Raw genomic sequence first — 23,694 nt, 5'->3', positions numbered from 1 at the left:
TCTCTACTGTTTGTGTTTCAGGGACTTTGCAGATTTGGTACAAACTGAACCGAGAGAAGCAGCCAGATGTGTTCACACCCACTCAGCACAGTCTGGCCAATGGGAAGCTCCACAGGATCCAGCTGCACCGAGAGGGTCGGGACATGTATGTACAGGTAAGACAAACATGTTTCAGGGACATTGCACTTTTCCAGTGCAATATGAAACATTATTATGTTGTTATTAATCAATTTCATGTCCACATACGACAAAACTATAAAAGTAGATGGAGTATTTTTGGAAGTTATGTAGTGGTTATACTATATTAGTGCTAAGAATAACCACAAAGCATAAAGCACAAAGCTTGATGTTCTTTAACATAATGTGTGAAATGTAAAAGACATAAAGTCATGGAACTGTTTCAGTGAACTCATGACTGTAAAATTAGTTATATATTAGTTTTTATGGGCTTTCAAATGCTCTTAGGAATATGTGTTGGGTGATCATAGAAACGGATATAGTGCAACCTGGTAATGTGTGTATGGGTATAAAAACTGGTGGTGTGTAATGTAGTATAATCATGGAAATAGCTTTAACATTTTAGAAATTGGTGCTGTGTTACCATGGGAACTGATAAATCATAACTTTAAAAGTGTGCCTAATACACCTTAAGATTTGTTGTGTAACCATGTGCTGTAACCATGGGAATGGGCGTAAGACATTAGAAAGTGGTGTAGTAGACATAGTGAATATATACATTCTTTCAAGCTATACTTGTAACTGGAGGCTTTCACTAGATATATATTATTCTCCTCTTTCTCTCTCTCTCTCTCTCTCTCTCTCTCTCTCTCTCTCTCTCTCAGGTGGATAAAGAGATCAACCAGAAGTACCGACTCTCCACAGACAGAGAGTTGAACATGATCAGGTCTTTAACACTGGGTAAAGTCACAGGTAAGGAATGCGCTAGTTCAGTAGCACTTTAACATGGCTATATTTTTACCCATAATTCTTTGGTGGAGTGTGTCTTGGTGTGAAGTTCCTGATTGTAGAGAAAATTTTAGACTCATTTTTTTTACAGTGGTGGTGAATGGAACCAAACGTCCAGAAATAGAGCACTATACATTGTGTCAGTCATTTTGTCATGTTGTTCAAAATCTCAACAGTGCACATCACTATCACTATCAAATACCCATAATCCATCACAAAATGTAGTGTACACACAGTGTACGCTAGAATTTCCAACAAATACTACAATGCAATGCAGTATTCAGGAAGGTTGTGCCTAAATCGAGCTGAATGAAGTCTATCAAGGCAATGTTCAGAGGAAGAATGAACTGAATGCTTGTATAAAAGGCTGCCTGTTTTTGCTCAGATATCTTTGAAGTTGTAATTATTCTGGCAGAGACGTCCGTTTTATCTACAAAGGTAAATAGATGCCATTTTTTTATTTCAATAAATAACAATGCTTATGTTAGTGAATTGATAGCGCCTACCTATTAAGTTACTTCACAGTCGTGTTTGACTTGTTTATGTAACAGAATATGAATGCGTCATGCAACTGTCCCACGCTTATTATGAAGCAGTGTTTCCAAACAGTGACCAAAAAGTCCTTTAGTCATCCCCTAGTCAGTTCACTAAGTAGCAAATACTATATCCATCTTATTTTGAAACACAGAGTACGTAATATATTTCATTAGTTATTTTTTGTGTTAGTTCTGTTAGTTGTTGGGCACGGTTATAAGCAGCGAGAGAGTTCTCAAAATACCACACAGACCGAAATGTTGAGTCTTTAACCACATTCTCAGAGTTATCATCGAGAGAGGAGGATGACACAAAGAAGAGGTCGGTTTGTTGGTTTAAGTCCAGAAATCTCAACCAAAGTGTGGTGAAAACCAGCAGATAATTCAGCCCATGATTTTCCTCCAGGAATTCCAGTCCCAAGTGTGAATAAACTGCTGCCACATTGCGTATCACCGGTTAAAATAACTAGAAATTGCAAACAGGAAGCCTTGCACCAAAGAACAAGTTCCTCAGAGCACAGAAAATAATATTTTAGTGAATAGTGAATGATTTAACGAGTGAACGCAGCACATGTCTACAACACCAATACAGTACATCAATGAACTCTGCCAGTATCATTTTATATGGAATTGTGGTGATGACGATGATGATAATGATGATGATGACGATGGAAGTGAAAATCTAAATCTTTAGCCACCCTGTTGCTTAGGGCCCTCATTAAAGGGTTAACTAGTTTAAACAGTTTAGTCTCTTTCTGTCTTCAGGGCGGGCTGGTGTTGATAAGGAGGTGCTCCAGGCCGGATCAAGAGGTTTCATTGGTTGCCTGTCGTCTGTCCAGTTCAATCATCTTGCTCCTCTAAAAGCTGCCATTCTGAACCGAGGAAGCTCATTGGTCAGCGTCCTCGGGAACCTGGTGGAGTCCAACTGTGGAGAACTGGCAGATAAATCTTCATCAGGATCACTATCAGGTGGAATCAATAATATATACTTTATTAGAAACACCCTGCTTGTAATTCTACTCACTGGCCACTTTGTTAGAAATGAAGGCTTAAAAAAGATGGTGGTACACTGCTAATAAGCCCCTTATTTCTATGGGATCCAAATTAGAATGACTCTATTTCTCCCTGTGGATTTGGACTTGGTCAGACCACAAGAAACTAACTGGGAGGTCCTAATTTTAAAGTTTATTGTTTGGAATGAACTCCAAGTACCAACCATATAAGCTTCTTGTAATACGTCTCATTTAACATCTGAACTGTTATAATGTTCTGACATATATATAATATGGGATGCTTCATGGTCTACAAACCAGACTGCTGTCTCAGCGTTGATGGAAACAGATTGTTGGCTCTGGAACTTTTACTTCTTGACAGGTTTAGTCTTGTCTGTTTCTGCAGAACACTTAGTATCATTCGAATCTGATCTGACCTTGCCTTCCACCCACACAGGGTTCAAACACAGAGCATTTCTGTAATGAGCAAATGCATACATGACCAATGGTGCTGTGATTTAACAGCTATCACTTTCTTATGCAGGCTGTTAATTAACCCTGAGAGACCCAAGGTTAAAATTGTCTGCCTTGGCATAGCTACAGTACCAGTCAAAAGTTTGGACACATCTTCTCATTAGTCATTGGTGGAATAGTGCTATTCACTGTTTAGAACTGTGTACCAACCCCTACCTCTGCACAACCCAAGTTATGGTCTCAAACACATTAAGGTGGTGAGCAGTTCTACAAATTAACTCTTGACAAAGCCACAGCTGTTCACTGAAAACCATTCCAGGTGACGACCTCATGAAGCTCATTGAGAGAAGCAAATGTGGGCTCCTTTGAAGAATCTAAAATATAAAACATATTCTGGTTTGTTTAACACTTTTTTGTTTACTACAGAAATGTCTTCCATATTCATATACAATGAAGAAAATCATAAAAAACAAAGAAAAATCATTGAATGAGAATATGTCCAAACTTTTGACTGGTGCTGTACATTCACAATATGTGGAAAATGGTCCAAAACAAAGGAAATGTGTCCCAGCATTTGAACACACCCCTTACCCCTTAATGTGCTCATCTACTTTAAGATGCAGCTATTGCAGCCAGGGGGTACCAAGTGTGTATAATCACATTAGAACAACACTGACCAGCAGAATGTGTCACCATTCTCTAGAGCAGGGGTGGGCAATCTTATCCGCAAAGGGCCGGTGTGGCTGCTGGATTTAAGTCCATTCAGGCTCAAGCACACCTGATTTCACTCCTTTAATTAGTTGGCTTGAGTAAAACAAATGATCATGTGACCTCCTAGTTGGTTGGAACAAAAACCAGCAGCCACACCGGCCCTTTGCGGATAAGATTGCCCACCCCTGCTCTAGAGTGTTGTAGCACCAGACCTAACATCAGTACCAGATCTCAGTAATGTTTATGTGTCGAAATGCCATCAAATCCTCACAGCAGTGCCTATGTTTTGGTCAGAGGATGGTGCACAAATGGGGAAAGTACTGAATCCTGCGCAGACTGCCTTCTTGTTCGAGGTTGGGTCACAGCTGTTTGCAATATGACCACTTTAACGGCTTGTGTGCTCCCTCCATTCATGCCCTCCTGACCTCCTGCCATTTCCTCTCCTTTAATCATCCCTCTGCTTCTTCTCCATCTCTCCCCAGATCACATGGATGGAGAGAACAGAGGGAAGGAGCGCCTGAAAAATTCAGCTCAGAGCGACTCAGCTGTAATTGGAGGTAAACGCCTTTGTCCTTTTACTCCTTTCATCCTCTTCTCTTTTCTCCTTCAGAAAACCAACACGTCCAAGATATATATATATATATATACACACACACAGTACTGTGCAAAAGTTTTAGGCACCAGAGATTGAGATATAAAAAGCTAAAAGCTATTTATCTGACCAGTGTTGTTTAGCTAAAAACAAATAAACAAACAACAAATAATGCCCAACATTAGAATAAAACCAAATCAAATTATTCCAGTAAGTGTGATATTGTGTGTGTAAATGTGTTGGTTTAACTTTTTCCAAATCTCTCTTCGTGGAAGTTATTCAGGAGTTCAAATCACATCCATGGCCACAGATGTACAACCCCAACTCCATGAATAAAAACAGAATGTGATGATTTGCAAATCCCTTTCTATCTATATTTAATTGAATACACTACAAAGACAAGATACTTAATGTTCAAACAGATAAACTTTATAGTTTTTTTGCAAATATTCACTCATTTTGAATTTGAGGCCTGCAACACATTCCAAAAGAGTTGGGACAGCTTTGTAGTGTGTTGAAGTTTTGTAGATGGAATTCTTTCCCATTCTTGCTTGATGTAAATCTTCAGTTGCTCAACAGTCCGGGGTCTCCATTGTCGTATTTTGCGCTACATAATGCACCACACATTTTCAATAGGAGACAGGTCTAGACTGCAGGCAGGTCAGTCTAGTACCCGCACTCTTTTACTACGAAGCCATGCTGTTGTAACACGTGCAGAATGTGGCTTGGCATTGTCTTGCTGAAATAAGCAGGGACGTCCCTGAAAACCTGTATGTACCTTTCAACATTAAATGGTGGCTTCACAGATGTGCAAGTTACCCATTCCATGGGCACTAACACACCCCCATACCGTCAGACATGCTGGCTTTTGAACTTTGCACAGATAACAACCCTGGCAGTCCTTTTCCAGTTTGGCCCGGAGGACATGGCGTCCATGATTTCCAAAAACACTTTGAAATGTGGACTTGTCAGATGACAGGGCACTTTTCCACTTTGTGACAGCCCATCTCAGTAAGCTCGGGCCCAGTTTTTCTGAGTGTTGTTGATATAGGGCTTTCGCTTTGTATGGTAGAGTTTTAACTTGCACTTGTAGATGAAGCAACAAACTGTATTCACTAACAATGGTTTTCTGAAGTGTTCCTGAGCCCATGTGTTAATATCTGTTACAGAATGATGTCGGTTTTTAATGCAGTGCCGCCTGAGGGATCAAAGGTCACAGGCATTCAATGCTGGTTTTAGGCCTTGCCGCTTAGTTGCAGAGATTTCTCCAGATTCTCTGAATCTTTTGGTGATATTATTAGATTAGATTAGATTACATTAGATTCAATTTATTGTCACATACAAAGTCATAAAAGTACAACATTCTGGCGAAATTATTTTTCTGTCTTACCACTCACATGTGTGCGCAACAGACGCGATGGCAGCAGGTGCCCGCGCCATCTTAGATGATCTTAGGACTGCAGATGATGAAATTCCTTAAATTCCTTGCAATTGTATGTTGAGAAACATTGTTCTTAAACCGATTGGACGATTTGCTCACTCAGTTGTATACAAAGTGGTGAACCTCACCCCATTCTTGCTTGTGAAGGACTGAGCGCTTCTGGGATGCTCTCTTTATACACAATTATGACACTCACCTGTTTCCAATTAACCTGTTCACCTGTGGAATGTCCCAAACAGGTGTTTTTTAGCATTCCTCAACTTTCCCAGTCTTTTGTTGCCCCTGTCCCAACATTTTGGAACGTGCTGCAGGCCTCAAATTCAAAATGAATGGATATTTGCACAAAAAAACAATAAGGTTTATCCATTTGAACATTAAATATCTTGTCTTTGTAGGGTATTCAATTAAATATAGGTTGCAAAGGATTTGCAAATCACTCTGATTTGCAAATCATATCGTATTCTGTTTTTATTTCTGTATTACACAACGTCCCAACTTCATTGGAATTGGGGTTGTTTGTCTGTGACCAAGGATGTGATTTGAACTCCTGAATTCAATGTGTATTTATATATACACACATATAACCACAGCAATTCAGCCATGAAGTGGTAAGCCACCTAAGATGACAGGGTGGGGTCAGCAGATGCTGAGGTGCATAGTGCACGGAGGTGGACAACTTTCTGCAGAGTCAATCACTACAGACATCCAAACTTGGCCTTCAGATTAGTGTGTAGAGAGCTTCGCGGAATGGGTTTTCATGGCCCAGTGGCTGCATCCAAGCCTTACATCACCAAGCGCCATTCAAAGCTTCAAATTCAGTGGTGTAAAGAATGCCGCCAGTGGACTCTAGAGCAGTGAACGTGTGTTCTCTGGAGTGACACAGAGAGTCTGGGTTTGGCAGCTGCCAGGAAAACGTTATTTGTTTCACTGCATTGTGCCAAGTGTAAATTTGATGGAGGAGGATTATGGTGTAAGGTTGTTTTTCAGGAGTTGGGTTTAGTTCCTTAGTTCCAGTGAAAGGAACTGTTAATGCTCAAGCATACCAAGAGATTTTGGACAATTCCACGCTCCCAACTTTGTGGACTTTGGGGGCTGTGCACCAGTGCATAAAGCAAGGTCTATAAAGTTTTGTTTGGAGGAACTTGACCTGACCTCAACCTAACAGAACATGTTTGGGATGAAGTAGAGTGGTGACTGCGAGCCAGGCCTTCTCATCCAACATCAGTGTTTAACCTCACAAATGCACTTCTGTGAGAATGTTCAAAAATGGTCCAAAATGCAAATGGCTGACATAATATTAAACCCTATGGATATCACTCAAGTCCATACGCGTGTGAAGGCAGATGAGTGAATACTTTTGGCAATATATGGGTAGGTCTTGCTAACTATTTTGGCCAATCTTCTTGAGACAATTGTTAAATTGTTAATAAAAATATTTTAGGGCAAGAGTGCCAAGAATATTGGTTTATCACCATGTCCCATACAAAATATTGTAAACAGATTAAGGTAATCCAAATATATATCTGTATCTGTAGGGCAATACTGTCAGACATGGGTGTTTGAGCCCACAGATGGAATAGCATGGAAAACAATCATCCCCCCATAGTAAATACCGCTTAATGGGATTTGGAGCTTTTTTGAAAACTCTTCACACTTTAAAAGGTCTGCCACTGCATCTAGAAACGCAGCCTAGAACTCTACAACACAAGGAGAAAGCCATAAGTCTCAGAACCGCTAATGAGTATCAAATGTGTGCTATAGTCCAAGGAGTATACATTTCAGCTTTGTGGGTGTGTGCGTGCAAGAGGTACAGACATTTCATTCATCCATTCCTTATCTGTAACCGCTTGTCCAGTTCAGGGTTGTGGTGGTACAGAATTTATTAACATAAATATACTTTAATATATTAAGCTAAGTAATCGAAGACAGTAATAACTGTAGACTCCGATTCAGACAGAATGAGTTTTGAAGTGTGAAATGTGTGTTGAGTTTCTAGCCGTTATTGCATCACCATAGAGTCTGACCAGAATCTTTATCTCACACACACACGTGTGCGCGCACACACACACACACACACACACACACACAAAACCTGTCCACCTGTCCCAGTGAAGAGGAGAAGTATAAGATTCACCAAGAATGATGAAATGAAAGAACGATTCATTCTCTCTCTCTCTCTCTCTCTCTCTCTCTCTCTCTCTCTCTCTCTCTCTCTCTCTCTCTCTCTCTCTCTCTCTCTCTTGCTTTCTCTCTCTGTCTCTCCATCTGTTGTCACCATTCTTGTTATCCCTCTTTTCCACTGTCACTCTCACTCCTGTCAATTTTACTATCTCTCAAGTCAGTGCTTTCTTTGGATCTCTCTCTCTCTCTCTCTGTCTTGCACTTTGTCTTTCTCTTTCTCTGTTTTTCTATCAGTCATTCTTCTGTACTCTTTATATCTGTGCCTTCTTCTCCCCCACCATTCAGTTCAGTCCTGTATATTTATTATATATTTTATTTATTCATCTGCCTTCCCTCTGTGATGCTTCTCACTTTCCTTCTGTTTTATTGTTCTTCTTCTCCCTCTGTATTCCAGTCTTTTCTGCCAGTCAAAAAGAGACAAAAAAATCCAGAGTGCATATTTGGAACCAGTTGATTTTTGAATACAGTAATGAGGGACATTATTGATTCACAGTGCAATATGAAATGGAAAGGGAGGAGCTTCTCACATCACAGTCATATGCAAAAGTTTGAATACTCGTGGTTAAACTTATTTAGGGTTTATATATTCATTTTCAATTTTAAAAAAATAATTAGTAATATTATAATAAGGTGCTCTGGTTTCCTCCCACGGTCCAAAAGCACACGTTGGTAGGTGGATTGGCGACTTAAAAGGGTCCATATGTGTGAGTGAATGTGTGTATGTGTGTCACCACGTGAAGTACTAGCACCCAATTGATTGCGGATAGGCTCCAGACCCACTGTGACCCTGACTTGGATAAGCGGTTATAGACAATGAATGAATGAATGAATGTTATAAGTAAAAAAAAAAACAAAAAAAAAAAAAAACATTAAATTAGAATTATATATTTAGAAAAACAAAATACCACATTTACAAGTGTTCTGTATAAGACTTCTAAAATTAATTAAAATAGGTTGTGCAAACGTTCATATGATTGTACATATGTCTAAAATAATTAGCACATGAATGCTCAGTAATGTGTGTGTGTGTATGAAATTGTAATAAAATAAGACAAAAGCATTCATGACATTTCATTTAAACTTACATTCAAGGTAAAATAAATAAAGCAGCACCCTTCTATGGAAGCGTCTTTGCTGTTTCAAAGTAGAGTGGTAAAAGCTTCAGTTATTGGGAATTCGTAATTAATTTGCGTCAAAGAAATCCTCCACCAAAGTAACCTTTAATGTCACAGCTTGGTATAACCTGCGCTGTCATAGCAACAGTTCATCAAGTCCTGTTAATAAGAAATGGTGTAGTGGTGTTAATATTTTGCGTACCAGCCTGCTGAACTCATACTAATACGATTAGTACACAGTAAGTACTCTGTAGTATTAGTGTATATAATACACAACTGGGACGCGCCATTAATGACTTTGATGCGAATCACTGAATAGCACTCCCTTGTGGTGCAGTCCCTAAATGTGATAATGTGTGTGTGAGTTCAGTGACATCATTGAGATGACATCAAACCAATCAGAGATTTGTTTTCATTGCCATTTTAGAAGTATCCTGTGGTCGAAATTATTGTGCTGTTTAATGCAGGACTCTTTTATAGTTTTGTTTTGTTTTGTTTCCTTTTTATTAGTGAAATTGTACAATCATGTTGTTTAAAAGGCATCAATAATTAGCCACTTTTCTATAGTTTGCTTCATCCATAGGGCTGTAACAAGATTACAGTATTAATGTACAAAATCTTAGTATTAAAATGATGAACAATTTATTTTTAGTACTGTGTCACTCTTTGGGTTTTTTCAAGACAATGCGTTGGTATTTTATTACATATTTGGGTTGAAAAATGATTATTCCAAGTCTTGATAATATACATTACAACATATCTTCACCCTCATCATCATCATTACAGAATACATTTCTGTTATACTTGTAATATTGTGTTTTAATGAGAGAAGGTTTGAATGCAAGTGAAGGCCACTATGCTAAGCACCTCTCCATGATTAGAGTCCAGCTTAGGTTTGCTGTTAGGACTGTGGTATTGTAGTCTTTCAGTAGAAATGTGATTCATTTCTGCAGACACCAGTTGGAGAAATGCCCATGGGCTTGAATGGAAATATAGGCAGCAGTGCAGGGTCAGAAATTTTTGTTGTCAGATTGTATGGATCAATATTGTTAAAAGATGACAGTTTATCCAAGTAATTGTCCATGGTTTCCTTGCTGAGCTTGTCTTAGTATAGAATTTTCTCACTTTGCTCATACTTCACCAGTTGTAGTGCTGTCATTGCTGCCAAAGTGTAAAAATAATATACATTCTTCCCCGTTTTCCCTGCAATGGTCACTGTGACAATAACCCCAAAATGAAGCACTGGTGACATCACTGGCCATATTCACATATGACTGACAATGATTGATAGGTAGCACCCCCACCATTGGAGCACATTTTCTAAACATGATTGAGCATGTATATGAGAGAGTTAGTGAGTGTGTCACTATGGGAGTGTGGTGTGAGGGGCGAGGGATGAAGGCGATGGAGGTAATGGAAGTAATTGCAGAGTTAACACAAATACACCGGCCAGGAAAGACAAAACACAATAGAAATGAACAAATCAAGCAAAGACTGAAAGTTACATAAACACAAAACACTGGCCAAATGAGCCATTAAAGTCAGAAATAAACCAACACAACAATAGAAAGATCTAAGACTAACTGTTAAACTGAGATAGAGAACAGATAAAGAACAGAACTACAAATAAAGAATAACTCTGATAAGACTGAAAAGGGATGGTCAAAGGAACTAGATTAGAAATGACTGAGGACTACAAGTCACAGACTAAAGTAAACACCAAAGAGATTATAGACAATACACTACACCAGGACACTCACAACAGAGACAACGAACACTCGACACTATTAAAAATAAAGGTACTGCTAGCAAGGGTCCATAGAAGAACCACGTTTTAGTTCCATAAAGAACCATGTTTCTTTAAAATATGTGTAAGTATGAAGAAAATTTTAAAGGTTTAGAAATATAAGGTTCTTTTCCTATGTAAACGTATTAGCAGGTCCTTCTCTGGCATCGCTCAAAAAACCTTTTGAAGCACCTTGATATTTAAGAATATATACAAAGGTAAAAACAAGACTAGGGACACTATAGTTAAATGAACAGGACTGTAGTCAAGAAATACAGGACTAAGCAAAGGTAGATACAAAGATTAGACTCGAGAAGAAAAAGAAACCTTGAATAAGAAAGACTAGAAAAAACAAATAACAGACTCAAGATGAACACAAGACTAACTGAAAGAGCTAAAAAAAAAAAAGACACATCTGGAACCTAATCAAGACACAAGGAACACGAGGGCAGGAAGATCACCAGACCAGGGAATCACAAACAGGAACCAAAACAAAACACAGAACAGAACCGAGTACATGATACAGAGTGAATCAGTGAGTGGTGTGAGTAAGTTATAAGCCAGGTCCATGAAGTGTTTTGCATCAAAAATCTTGAGTTGAATAAATAATCTGATTATTCACTCCTTATTTCTTTCTCTTTCTCTGCAGGTCTGATAGCGGCTCTGGTGGTCGTGACTCTCTCTGTGTTGGCGGTAATGATGCGTTTCCTGTGCCGCCTCCGTCTCGATCGCACTGAGCAGCCACCTGAGGTAAAGGAGAAAGAGGCTCCATCCCAAACTGAGCTTAACTATCGCCTCCACAGTGCCATCAGGGACAGCAGGAAAGAGTACTTTATCTGACCTTCGACTCCCAGCCTCCTGACCCCTCGCCACGGACGAGGGTCTGGCTAAAACCAGCGGGACACTGGCAGCGACCTTCACCCTCCCTGCACACTCCAACTGAGTTGCTGTGCCCTCTGTAGATAGCAGATAGCAGATGTCCGCAGACTGGGACACAGCCAGCACTGAACTGTATGTCCTGCTAATAGAGCGGAGGACAAACCCACTGTTCCAGCTCAAAGAAGCAGTGTTTTTGTGCCCACTTTAGACAGCAGGTTACTAATAGGTTTCGACTGTGTGGATTGGGATGCAGCCCTAATCAAACTACACTGTAGTTCTAATGCAATGTTATGCTCACGCAGGGGGAGAAGGAAAGACCCGGGTATCCAGGTACTGGGAGGAATCAAGTCTGGCTAAACCCTGTGGGACACAGGCAGTAACTTTCACTCTCTCTGCTCACTCCAGGTGAAGTTGCAAATAGGGCTGATTGTGTGGATTGGGATGCAGCCAAGAGTGAACTTTAATGTCCTGCTAAATCCGTGGATAACAAACACACTGTTTCAGCACAAAGAAGCTGTGATTTGGTGCCCCTTGTACATAACACGTTGCAAATATAAGCAAATGGGTGGATTAGGACAGAGCCGGAGCCAACACTAAACCACAATGAGCTGCTAATTATCCCAGTATCCATGTTAAACGAAGAGTTCAGTTACCTTTTCTTCTGGCCAAACTGTGCTGCGTTTCAAGACATAGCAAGTAGGAACAGTCATGTGGATTGGGACAAAGCCGAGGCATGGAACTATTTATTTGGGAGGATCCAGCCACTGTATCAGCTTAATCAAACTCTGTTATGCATAGTTTGTCAAAATCAAAAAGTAGGTTTATGTGGATTGGCCACAGGTTTAGGTGGATTATGGCCTGCAATTAAGCAAACAACCCAGGCAGCTACCTTTGTTTCTCCACCAATTAAGCTATTTTTTGTGCCCTTAGTAGAAGAGCAATTAGCAGGTTCGGCCACGTTTTGATCTCGGCCCCTCTCCCCCCACACACAAAAAAAGAAAAAAAAAAACGTCTGCATTGACTTTTAACTGTCCTCCCTAGTGTGTTTGGCTTAATTAGGCACGATTTTGTGGAGTCTATAGATAGCAGGTAGCAAACAGGACAAATTGCGTGGAGCCACAGCTTCAACCAAACCAAAGTTTGGCCCCATTTGTAAATATCAGATATTAAGTAGGGTTTATTTGGATTGGGACATGCCTAAAATTGTAGTGCAATGGCCTGCTAATACATTAAATGTCTCTGTCTCAGTTCAACCAAGCTATGCTTAAGTTTTGAGCCCTCTGTAGAGAGTATGTTGAAAGTAGGTGAGCGTTTATGAATCAGGACACAGCCAATGCTGAAATTCTTAAGTCTGCTTAAGGCAATAGGGGCTAATCTTTCGGTTCATCCAAGCTAGGATCAGCACACTTAATATGTAGCCTTTGTAGAAAACAGGATGCCAGTAAGAACTAATATGTGGATCAGGACACAGCCAACACGAGACACTGCTAATGCAATGGAAGACAGGGTTTCGGTGCAACCAAGCTAAGAGCTGTGTAGGCAGTAGGTTGTAAGTAGGGATGAGTGTATGAAATGGGGCACAGCCAAATGCTGGAATCCAAGACCATGCTAATTCATCAGAGGTCAAATATCAAGGGAAGAATGAAGGCAAACCTGTTGAGAAGACTTTCAATCTTTCAAGACTTTTGGAATATTGTCACAAATATATGAACCAATTGGACATTTGTGGAATGACCAGTGTCCAGTAGGTGGTCAGTTTGGTGGGGGGAGATCCTTCACTTTTCAGAAGAAGATGAATATCTTAGATCTTCACTAACTAACAAAGCTGTATTAACTCAATGATCTGTACTGGGAAGTGACCATCAGGGGGCTTTGTGAGCATTACTGCAACTGGCATAGTAGTAAAATTGAAAACATCCTATGTTGATGGATTTGTGTTTTAAGGATTCTGTACTTTGATGGGGAGGTTTGTTTGACACACCGTTACTGGTAGAAATTGCATACATTTGAAGGCATAGCTAGTTTAACATTAAATTAAGCCTGTGTTAAGTTAATTTAATCTTACTAGACAATGAAACTAAGAAAGATGATCTCATAAATGACTTCCTTTTCCCATTTTGTTTTTCTGATTAACTGAAACATAATTCCTGTATAAATATAGCTATTTAACAAGTTACATGATTAATGCCATTCACATTGGTTTACTTACAGCAATTTCAGGTGCAATCCCAACATCCAGTTATTTCTCAGCTTGCTTCAATTCTGTAGAAGATATTGATATCGGTGTATGTCACAATATGCAAATTAGCCTCACAACAAATTGCAGCTCTTGTTTACAGCATGTTATGAAATATTCTGATCAAACAAAGACATTCCAGATGACATTTTATGGGTGTTTCGACAATCGAAGCATTCACAGTGAAAATGAACCCAACCCAAAACTCATTGATTCTTGGTTTGGTCAAGTCTCACAAGTTGGGTCCAGTTCAGATTTCAGATTTAGCAGATAGTGTCTCAAAGTCACAGGTTTGGATTGGGCTTAAGTTTCAGATTGACATGATGGGTCTGATAGGGTTTTAAAGTTGGGTCAGGTTTGTAATTTCAGATCCAGTAGACGGCAAAATTTCAAAGTCTTGGACTTAGGTCAAGTTTGCGTTTTTAAATGTGGGCTGTCGGGCCTAATTCGGGTCTTAAAGTTGTAGTTTTAAATTTCAGCTTTATCACTAGAGTTCAGTTGGGTCTAGAGTTAGGCTTAGGGTTAGATTTGAATTTCAATTTTATGTCCATGCTCCTCTGTAACACACATACACTATCTATAAGGTGAATGAGCTTTGATGGTAACTCCAATAGGGTGATTCAATTTCTAAACAAATTACACATATACACACCACACACACACATCCACTTAAACACACACATCCTCAACAAATGGTGCCTGTTAATGTGCTCAGCTAGGAGGACATTATGAATAGTGAATGTCTCAGTCTCAGACTGGGAGAGAAATTGTTTCATAAACGAGCCACCACACAACAACTACAACTACAACACACACACACATTCTCTCATGTACTTTTAATCACCAGAGTTTCACATTTATTGAATCCAGGGCTGAATCCCAGTCTTCTGCAGAAGAAAATATTTAGAAATCAGAATTATAAGAAATTATAAAAAGCGAAGCAAGGGCTAATAACGCCACACTTCATCTGTGATGAGGCTTCAGTTCCTGCTGCCTTCACTTAAACACCAAAAATGTTACACTATTATTATTATTATTAAAATTCTCAGACCTTTTCTACATCTTTTCAACATTCAGTTCTGCTGAAGGCAGATAGGGAAAATCAATCAAAGGCCAACTTAACACCAAACGACCTCGCCGCCCCATGGTTTAAGGCCTTTTCATTCTTAATAACATTCATTTTATTCATTCAATTATTAATTTGCTGCAGAAAGCCACTCTGGAAGTCTAAGACATCCAAGTCCATTTTAAAAGTCCAACCTTGATTCAGTTCATTTAATGGACTGACCACAGTTTTATTACATTCCATAAAAGTACTCAGCAAAGTGATGTAATAACACCCTTGTAACAAGCTTATACCATCTTAAATATCTTGCTGTAAAATTTCCCATTGAAAGTCAATAAATTATAGTTACATATAGTTTACATGCTTTGTTAATATGTAACTACACAGTAATAAGTTTGGGAGGCCTCAGTGCTTTCTCTTTTATTCTCTTTTATGCGTGCTCTCTCTCTCTCTCTCTCTCATGTCAGATATGTATCTTATGGTGATGAATGTAAAAGTCAGAGTGTGATGTCACAGAGATGAAGAATCTGCTCTGAGCCATCTCTAAGATCAGACACACAGTCCTCCTCATCCGTCTGCTCGTGGATAAACATCAGACACATACGACACATTTGATTTCACTCTGTCAGACGGCCTCGGGGTCTCAGAGCTGGACGCATTAGCTGGGAAGAACAACAGTACACAGACTTCACAATCATTTATCCTAATAACAGCATAATTCACATAGTATTTTGATAGGTATTTACAAAGCATACTAAATAAATATACACCATATAGAATTCCACTTGGCAAAGCTTCCAAAACACATTACAGAGTACAAGATCAGTTTCAAAAACTGAACTAAACCCACCTTAGTATCAGCTGAAAGAAAGATAATCTCTTTAAAAAAAGACATCAGTGATAAATCCATTGCATTCAAATGATGTTTTGTTCTGTGAATTCAGAAACTAAAAGGCAAGGACTCTTATTAGTGCACTGTAATGTGTCTGCCCAAGTCAAGAACTCAACCCTAATCACTCACATGGAGAGCAGAGGTCTTAACTCTGCCTATAAGGTCTATTTTTACATAATATACAAATATTAACTGCTTTTTGTCAAATTTCCTAGACAAATGGACGAGCAGAACTGGCCAAAATATAGTTATCATAAGTCAGTATTAAATAAAACTCAAGCTACTCTTTTAAAGTAAAATGGAAAATAAATATTGGATGTATCTAAGTAAAAAAAAAAAGCTTTATGTTATACTTTCATGTTTTTGCAGTTTCCAGAAAACAAGAACACAAATGTTACATCGCACAGCAGGTAAAAGTGACTCTAATCCAATTCCTGAGCAAATCCAATTGTCTTTGAAATTGTGACCTGTATAAAACTTTAATTTGAAAAGATCATGCTCCAAAACTGACCCCCTCATGTGCAAAGAAAAAAAAAAGTGCTTCATCCAATTCTTTTTTTATTATTATTTGGAACTGATGGATTGGAAACAGACTGGTGTTTTACTATGCACCAGCATGTCACACAATAACCTGCTTTTCAATCTCAGAATGGTTTACTATGTGGGGAATGAAGCACTGGATAAAGTCTTAATATGCTATTGAAATATGAACTTATTTTGGAACATCAATACCTATTCATAGACTGAATATTTGACCTTCCTAAGTGTGAACGTTCAGGGGATCTCTTGCAAATTTGGTCTCTGCAATGATGAATTAAAAAAAAAAAAAAGTTATATATAATTTTCTACAAGTTTTGCTTTGATCTGTCCGTTTCCATCCTCTACATACCTCAAATTAACCTGAAATTGCTTTGGAAAGACATCATTCCTCACTGTTGTTGTTCAGCTTTCTCTCCCTGCAGCGTGAAATGATGAGAAATGTCCAGATGGATTGACATGAAGTCCCATGAATTCTGATCTTACAGTCTCGCATTGCTGCAAATTGGGCATGGATTGGATTTCAGTGCCACATATGAAAGTATCGCATAAAGTACCAGGTGTCATATGTGAATTTGTAATTAAATATGAAATAGAAACCTGGATTTTGGCCACTTCCCCCAGCTTTGTGGATGTAGCCGAAGTGTCTTTGATGTGAAGCACTGAATAGCTTCATCTTGTGGAGCAGTTTTTAAGCATGAGTGGCACCAACTTGTGGAGAATTTTAGGCTAGTCTTGACTGGGTATGTGGCTGAGTGAATCTAAATGTCTTCAAGAAATAAAATACCAGCAATGGAGGGTGGCAATCAATGGGTCCAAGCACTATCAGCAACCAGGGGGATTTCAAACACATTCATACTAGAAAAAGCAAAAATTACAAATAGTGATTAAAATCAGTGAAATTGCCATTCATTGCTTTTTATTTTATATATATATATATATATATATATATATATATATATATAATTTTACATTGATATTATTGTGAATGTATATTGCCTACATTTTATGCTTTCTTTATTTGAAAGGAATATCTGTAAAACATAGGGAAATTCACGACATATAGCGCCACCACTAGGCCCATGGTGGTTACATCTTTTTTTCTAAGATAGTCCATCTACTCATTACCATTTACATTTGTTTATAGCATAAAAAATTTACTGTGGACTTAGAGACAGTCAAATATAAGGGTAGACCGAGTAATTACTTCTGGATACATGCTTGTCATTAAGATGTATTTGGACATAAAAACTCAATGTGAGTGTTTGCAGTGGTTATAAGTGTCTAGACAGTGTATTTGTGTGTTTGTTCCAGACTGTTTCTATGAGTTATAAAAGCCGAAGTATAAAAATGGAACATTCTTGACTGACACAAAGTGAGACAGACAGGCAAAAAAAAAAAGTCTCTGGACCTTCAAAGAGCTCTAAGACGAGCATTGCTAATGTGGACTTTTACAATCTACTGCAGTATGTCATGACCCAATACAGAAGGGCAACTATTGTATTATTACTTTTTTATTACGGCCCAAGCCTGAGAAGGAAAAGAAAAGCATGGTCAGTTGAGCTGAGTGTATTTTTTTGAAGTGTATTTACCTCTTCGGAACCAGGCTCCAACCTGCACCTCCTGTGTTTTGACTGTATAATGTATTGAAAATGAATAACCTTCTTTATTTTGGGCTTGTTTTCTATGGCTAGGCTTGTACAGGTGGTATTGTACATAACTGTATTTACTGTATTTATTAACAATAAAGACAGATGTTTTTACAGCTTTATGTGCTAAACAGCTGTGTTTCTCTTTCATTTTTACTCAGAATATGATTCCTAAAAATATATTGCCCACATATTGTCACTGTCTAAAGGGGAACAAAATAAATATTACATTGACTTCCATATGAAGTTAAAAAGGTCTTTTCCCTTTTTCTGTAAAGTTATGAGTTTAGAGATATGTGTTTTTCTTGGGAAAGCGATGATAGAAAAAATAGATAGATGCTAAATGTTGTCTGAGGAGACAACCTGGGCTCTTCATCCCATCCCCCCCCCCCCCACCCTGATTTTCCTGCCAGTTGAGGGGATTGAACCTGCGACCCTTTGGTCCCATTCACCTTACAATGGGATTTAAAAAAATCAATTCAACTTATAATTAGTCAAAATACAGCAATGTACAATTATGTTCCCAAATAAAGACATATCCTTAAGGGTGCCATCATAGAAAAAGATGCCATCATAGTGAAAGATACCACCACGGTGACCAGTTTTTCTGAGAGTTTATAATAGTTCAGTCAGTATAATAGTTCAGGCAAGGAATGACCCTGACCAACCTGAGGCTGTGCATGTGCATTTTAGCTATGCTCTATTTGGCCATTTAAGGTGGAATGGCTTCATAGAAAATCTCAGCTTCATCCTTTTTTCAGCAAAGATTTTCAATACTGGGGCCGTCTGATTTAATACAGTTGCAAGATGTATTCAGACTGCATTAGGTCCCACGCAGAACCACAAACTGGTGGGATACCGCTCCAGGACACTACTTCCTGTTACAATAATATTTGAAGCATAACACAAAGCAACACAAAACAATGACTACAGACAAAAAAATATATATATATATATATTTGCTGTTTTTTATTGCTATTACTGACATAGGCTGTGCTCATATAAAACACAAGTTCTTTAATAAGGAGGAAGAACAAGAGGTGTTGTAAACATTAAACTCCTCATAACCAGCTTAAATAAACCTCACAGTGTTTTCAGTGTGTTCCAGAGTACAGTGTTCTCTTGAAGACATTGATTTTTAAACAGTGAAACCCTGCATAAAACTGCAGAACTGAAGTGTCCTACTTTGTTGTACTTTGACAGATTTGAAGACATTTCTTCTGTGGTAACACTTTAAAATAAATAAATTGACCATAACATTACTGCTACCTTTTTGTGTCTATATGAACTTTCCACTGACGGTAAATGTGTCCTATGTAGTTCTACAAATACAGACTGTAGGCCATCTGTTGCTCAAGCCCCTGGAATGAACAGTGAGTGTAGAAATACAGAAGTGGTCATAAAGTTATGTCAGAGCAGGGGAAAAGTACATTTATTAATAACTGCATTATTATTAATAATTATCGTAATGCCTTCCTATGCCTTGTAATGATACCATACGTAGTACAGTCCTGTCTCCAAATTAGGAATAGATACAAATGTATTGATATGCAAATACTTAATTGGTAATAGTACAAAGACAACATGTATATCATATCATTATTTTGTACATTTATTTTCTGTATTTATTTATTCTGTTCAGAGTCAAAGATTTGCCAGTTGTAAAAGATTTGCCATTTTAAAAACACTGGGACAAACAAAACATGGTAAAAATCTAATGCATAATGCTAAGCAAAAAAATAAATAAATAAAATAAAAACAAAACATCAGAACATCTCACAATGAATTAAGTTCATTGGCAAAAGTTTAGGAACATGTCTGGGTTTTAAAAAGTACCCAATAATCAGAACACACAAGCTGCTTTCAATTCAAATGTTTTGCAAATGTTGTAGACAATAGAAAAATTTTGGCAGGGCAAAAAATATAAATAAATAATAATATTAATAATATGCGTTTCCATCCACTAAAGTTATGAAAAGAAATTTTAGATGAAGCTGAATCTGTGATTAAAGGTGGAACCCAAAAAATGAAATGGTGAGATTTGGGTTTTGGATTTTAGCAGAATTTGCAGCCTCTCTCTCTCTCTCTCTCTCTCTCTCTCTCTCTCTCTCTCTCTCTCTCTCTATCTATCTCTTTCAATTTCAGATATACATTTAACACTAGAATGGCCAGGATTCCAAAACCATGGTCATTTTGACCATCTAATATTTGCATGTGTATTAATGATATCTTACAATATAAATAAATTAATAAATAATTTAATTTTGCTACAGTAGGTCATAAAATGTCAGAAAGACTGTAATAAATTGTATAAATGATTATGTATTTATTGATAATATTTAATGTGCAGTACCAGTTAGTATTGCAGTATATGGATATATGATGTTTTATATCATATATAGATTTACTGTGAAATGAAATCTATAACAATAAAAATTATTTAAAAATTACTTGCAAATTGAAAGAACAATAACACTTAAATATGGTTTACACAACAATTTGAAAGCTTTACATAATATATTACATAATACTTTACTTTACATAATATTGTATATATATATATATATATACAAAATGCCTAAATGGTGCAGTGTAGCACTGCTTGCGCTTTTGCTTTCATATGATTCGCTCAAAGTGATTCACTCTGTAGCTAATTCAACAGCGCAAACTTTTTACAGGATACTTTCTTTCTGAGGTAAACTGTAGCTGCATTATCAATATAATAACTGACGCGCTGGAAAAGCAATAAAAACAGCTGGCTGGGGAGACGAGACACCATTCATAATGTAAATGGTCAAAATGACCTGTTTTTTCCAGGTTTATGTGTTCAGAACACTTCCGTGATTTGTAATATTATTTTTTTTAAAAAAGTTAGACTAAAATATAATTAATGTCACAGCTCTTTGGACATGAGGGGTTTATTATGTGAAAGTTATTACATCTCAAAATTTCAAAAAGTCAAAATGACTGTTTCTTTCTTTCTAGTGTTAAATATATGATATTTGAAACTCAAATGATTAACAACACACACACACCTATTCACAAACTTACAACACTCTTTTTTAATTATATTTTTATTTTTTTCTATTCTGGTTGGAGATATGGATCTACCAATAGAGGGAGAACCAGTGAGTCTAATATGAGAAAGATGAGAATTCCAAAGTTATTGAGCAATTATGGAGAAGTTCTGACGTACCTGAGAGCTTTGAACATGAGCAGGAGCTGGAGGAGTTTAATATGAATGCAATGTTTTGCAGGAAGCCAAGGGAGATTGTGGAGGATGGGTGTTATGTGATGAGATGAGTGGGTGTAAGTGAGGAGAGTCAGTGGAGCCCTGATACAGTTGAAAACAGGTCAGTAACATGACTGGATATAAAAAGAGCATCCCAGAGAGAGTCTTTTAGAAAGACAGTGTGAAAACCTCATGGGGAATTAATGCAACAATTCAAGAATAACTTTTCTCAGTGTAATATAGCACAGAGGTATAGGACTTCATCATGGTATACAGCAAATGATATCATTATAAGTTTCAAAGAATGCAGAGAAAGCTCTGTATGAAAGGGACAAGGCAGAGAACCATAAGTCAGCCATGGTCTTTGAGCCCTCAGACAGCACTGCAATAAATCAGACTTTACTCTGTAGTGGAAATCACTGCATTGACTCAGGATCATTTCAAATGCTATGGTCTGTGAACACAGATTATTGTGCATTCACAAATAAAAGTTAAGCTTTATCATGCAAAGAATAAGCTATAAAAATAAAAGATTTGAACAGGCTGCTGACATTTCTAGGCCTGAACTCATATAATATGGACTGAGATCCAGCAAATCAAAATTTGAAATTGTTTTTAGGAAATCATGGATGATACATCCACCATGCCAAAGAAGAGAGAGACCATCCGGCTTGTCATAAGCACAAAGTTAGTAAGTTAGTGCACATGCACTGGTGATGTGCACATCTATGAAAGCACCGTTAATGCTGAATGATATATAAAGGTTTTGGAAAAACATGCTGTCATTTTTGTCCGAGAAGGTCTTGATTATTTCAGCAAGACAAGGCCAGTCCACATGGGTTACAAAAGCATGGTTTCATAGTAAAAGAGTCCAGGGCCCTCATTTATAAAGGGTGTGTACCCAGAAAAACGGATGCAAAATATGTGTGTGCAACGTCTCACTCAGAAACTGTGAGTTATAAAGAAATATTAGGCGTAAAAATGAGCATATATTTAAGCAAGTAAATGTACAAACGTTCCTCACACATATCTGTTCATGACATGTAGATTTATATTAAGAATGGAAGAGCAACATAGATTTGTTTAAATTATCATTCATATTTTTATAATATTTTATTTTTTTAAAGTCTCTTTGCTTGCTGTGTCTCATTCTAATTTGTTTTCCTCTAGTTGTTTTACTGAATCCTGCATTTTACTGAAATTTTATTTTAATTATTATACTCTATTTTGTCTCTCTGTAATAATTTTTTTGTGAAGCACATTTTATTATAATAATAATAATAATAATAATAATAATAATAATAATAATAATAATAATAATAATAATAGGGCGGCACGGTGGCACAGCAGGGAGTGTCGCAGTCACACAGCTCCAGGGACCTGGAGGTTGTGGGTTCGATTCCCGCTCCGGGTGACTGTCTGTGAGGAGTTGGTGTGTTCTCCCAGTGTCCGTGTGGCTTTCCTCTGGGTGCTCCAGTTTCCTCCCACAGTCCAAAAACACACGTTGGTAGGTGGATTGGCGACTCAAAAGTGTCCGTAAGTGTAAGTGTGTGAGTGAATGTGTGTGTGTGTCTGTGTTATCCTGTGAAGGACTGGCGCCCCCTCCAGGGTGTATTCCCGCCTTGCGCCCAATGATTCCAGGTAGGCTCTGGACCCACCGCGACCCTGAATTGGATAAGCGGTTACAGATATTGAATGAATGAATAATAATAATATACATATATGGCACATTTCAAAACAATTAAACTCCATAATAGATAGAGAGTAAATCGTTCTAAGCTGGTAGCAATTGAGTATATTTACAAGCCTAAACAGGTGTAACTACTTGCACAAAATCACAGGTCTCACGCGAATATGAATGTGGAAGGCCATATTTGGGCAGCCATGGCCTGGTGGTTAGGGCTTGTAACAGGAAGGTTGCCAGTTCAATCCCCAGAGGTGGTAAGTCATGACTAAATTGCCCTGGAGCAAGGCATCTAACCCCCAACAGCATGTGTGCTCACTGCCCCCTAGTGTTCACTAGTGTTTGTGTAAATGTCTGTTTCACTGCACGGATTGGGTTAAACGCAAAGAACAAGTTCCTCTGTGTGCAAGCACAGTGGCCAATAAAGAAATTCAAATTTAAATATTAATTTAAATTAATTCATGTGCATTGACCATTTATTGGTATATGTGGGTGTTATGGAGGCGGAACATGAGGCTGGTTCACCTGCGCACGTTTTGAAGAAGGTTGTGGTTTATATAGAGAAAACAGCATTCTGTACTGTGTATACACATTTTCACTCCAGAATCCATGCAGTTTTATAAATGAGGCCCCTGGTCCTTAACTGACCTCTTTGACGTTCAGACCTCTCAACCACTGAAGGACAAAAAATAACAGCATGTGAGGTAAATACTTGAAAAATGAGACCC

General features: G+C 38.0%; 1 protein-coding gene across 1 annotated transcript in view; it reads left to right on the top strand.

The window, feature by feature from the left end:
• The window catches only part of LOC136676436 (contactin-associated protein-like 5), a 105,329-nt gene extending 87,184 nt beyond the window's left edge, over positions 1-18,145 (top strand). The window contains exons 20-24 of the mRNA XM_066653462.1: positions 22-155; positions 843-930; positions 2,265-2,468; positions 4,159-4,233; positions 11,441-18,145. Of these exons, the coding sequence (XP_066509559.1) occupies positions 22-155; positions 843-930; positions 2,265-2,468; positions 4,159-4,233; positions 11,441-11,631 (692 nt within the window). The 3' untranslated portion in view covers positions 11,632-18,145. The remainder of the gene's footprint in view (positions 1-21; positions 156-842; positions 931-2,264; positions 2,469-4,158; positions 4,234-11,440) is intronic.
• The last annotated feature ends 5,549 nt before the right edge of the window (positions 18,146-23,694 follow it).

The sequence above is a fragment of the Hoplias malabaricus genome, chromosome X2, assembly GCF_029633855.1.
Source record: "Hoplias malabaricus isolate fHopMal1 chromosome X2, fHopMal1.hap1, whole genome shotgun sequence".
Classification (NCBI taxonomy): Eukaryota; Metazoa; Chordata; class Actinopteri; order Characiformes; family Erythrinidae; genus Hoplias; species Hoplias malabaricus.
The sequence above is the reverse complement of the archived record's forward strand: the minus strand, read 5'-3'. Positions and strand labels throughout refer to the sequence as shown.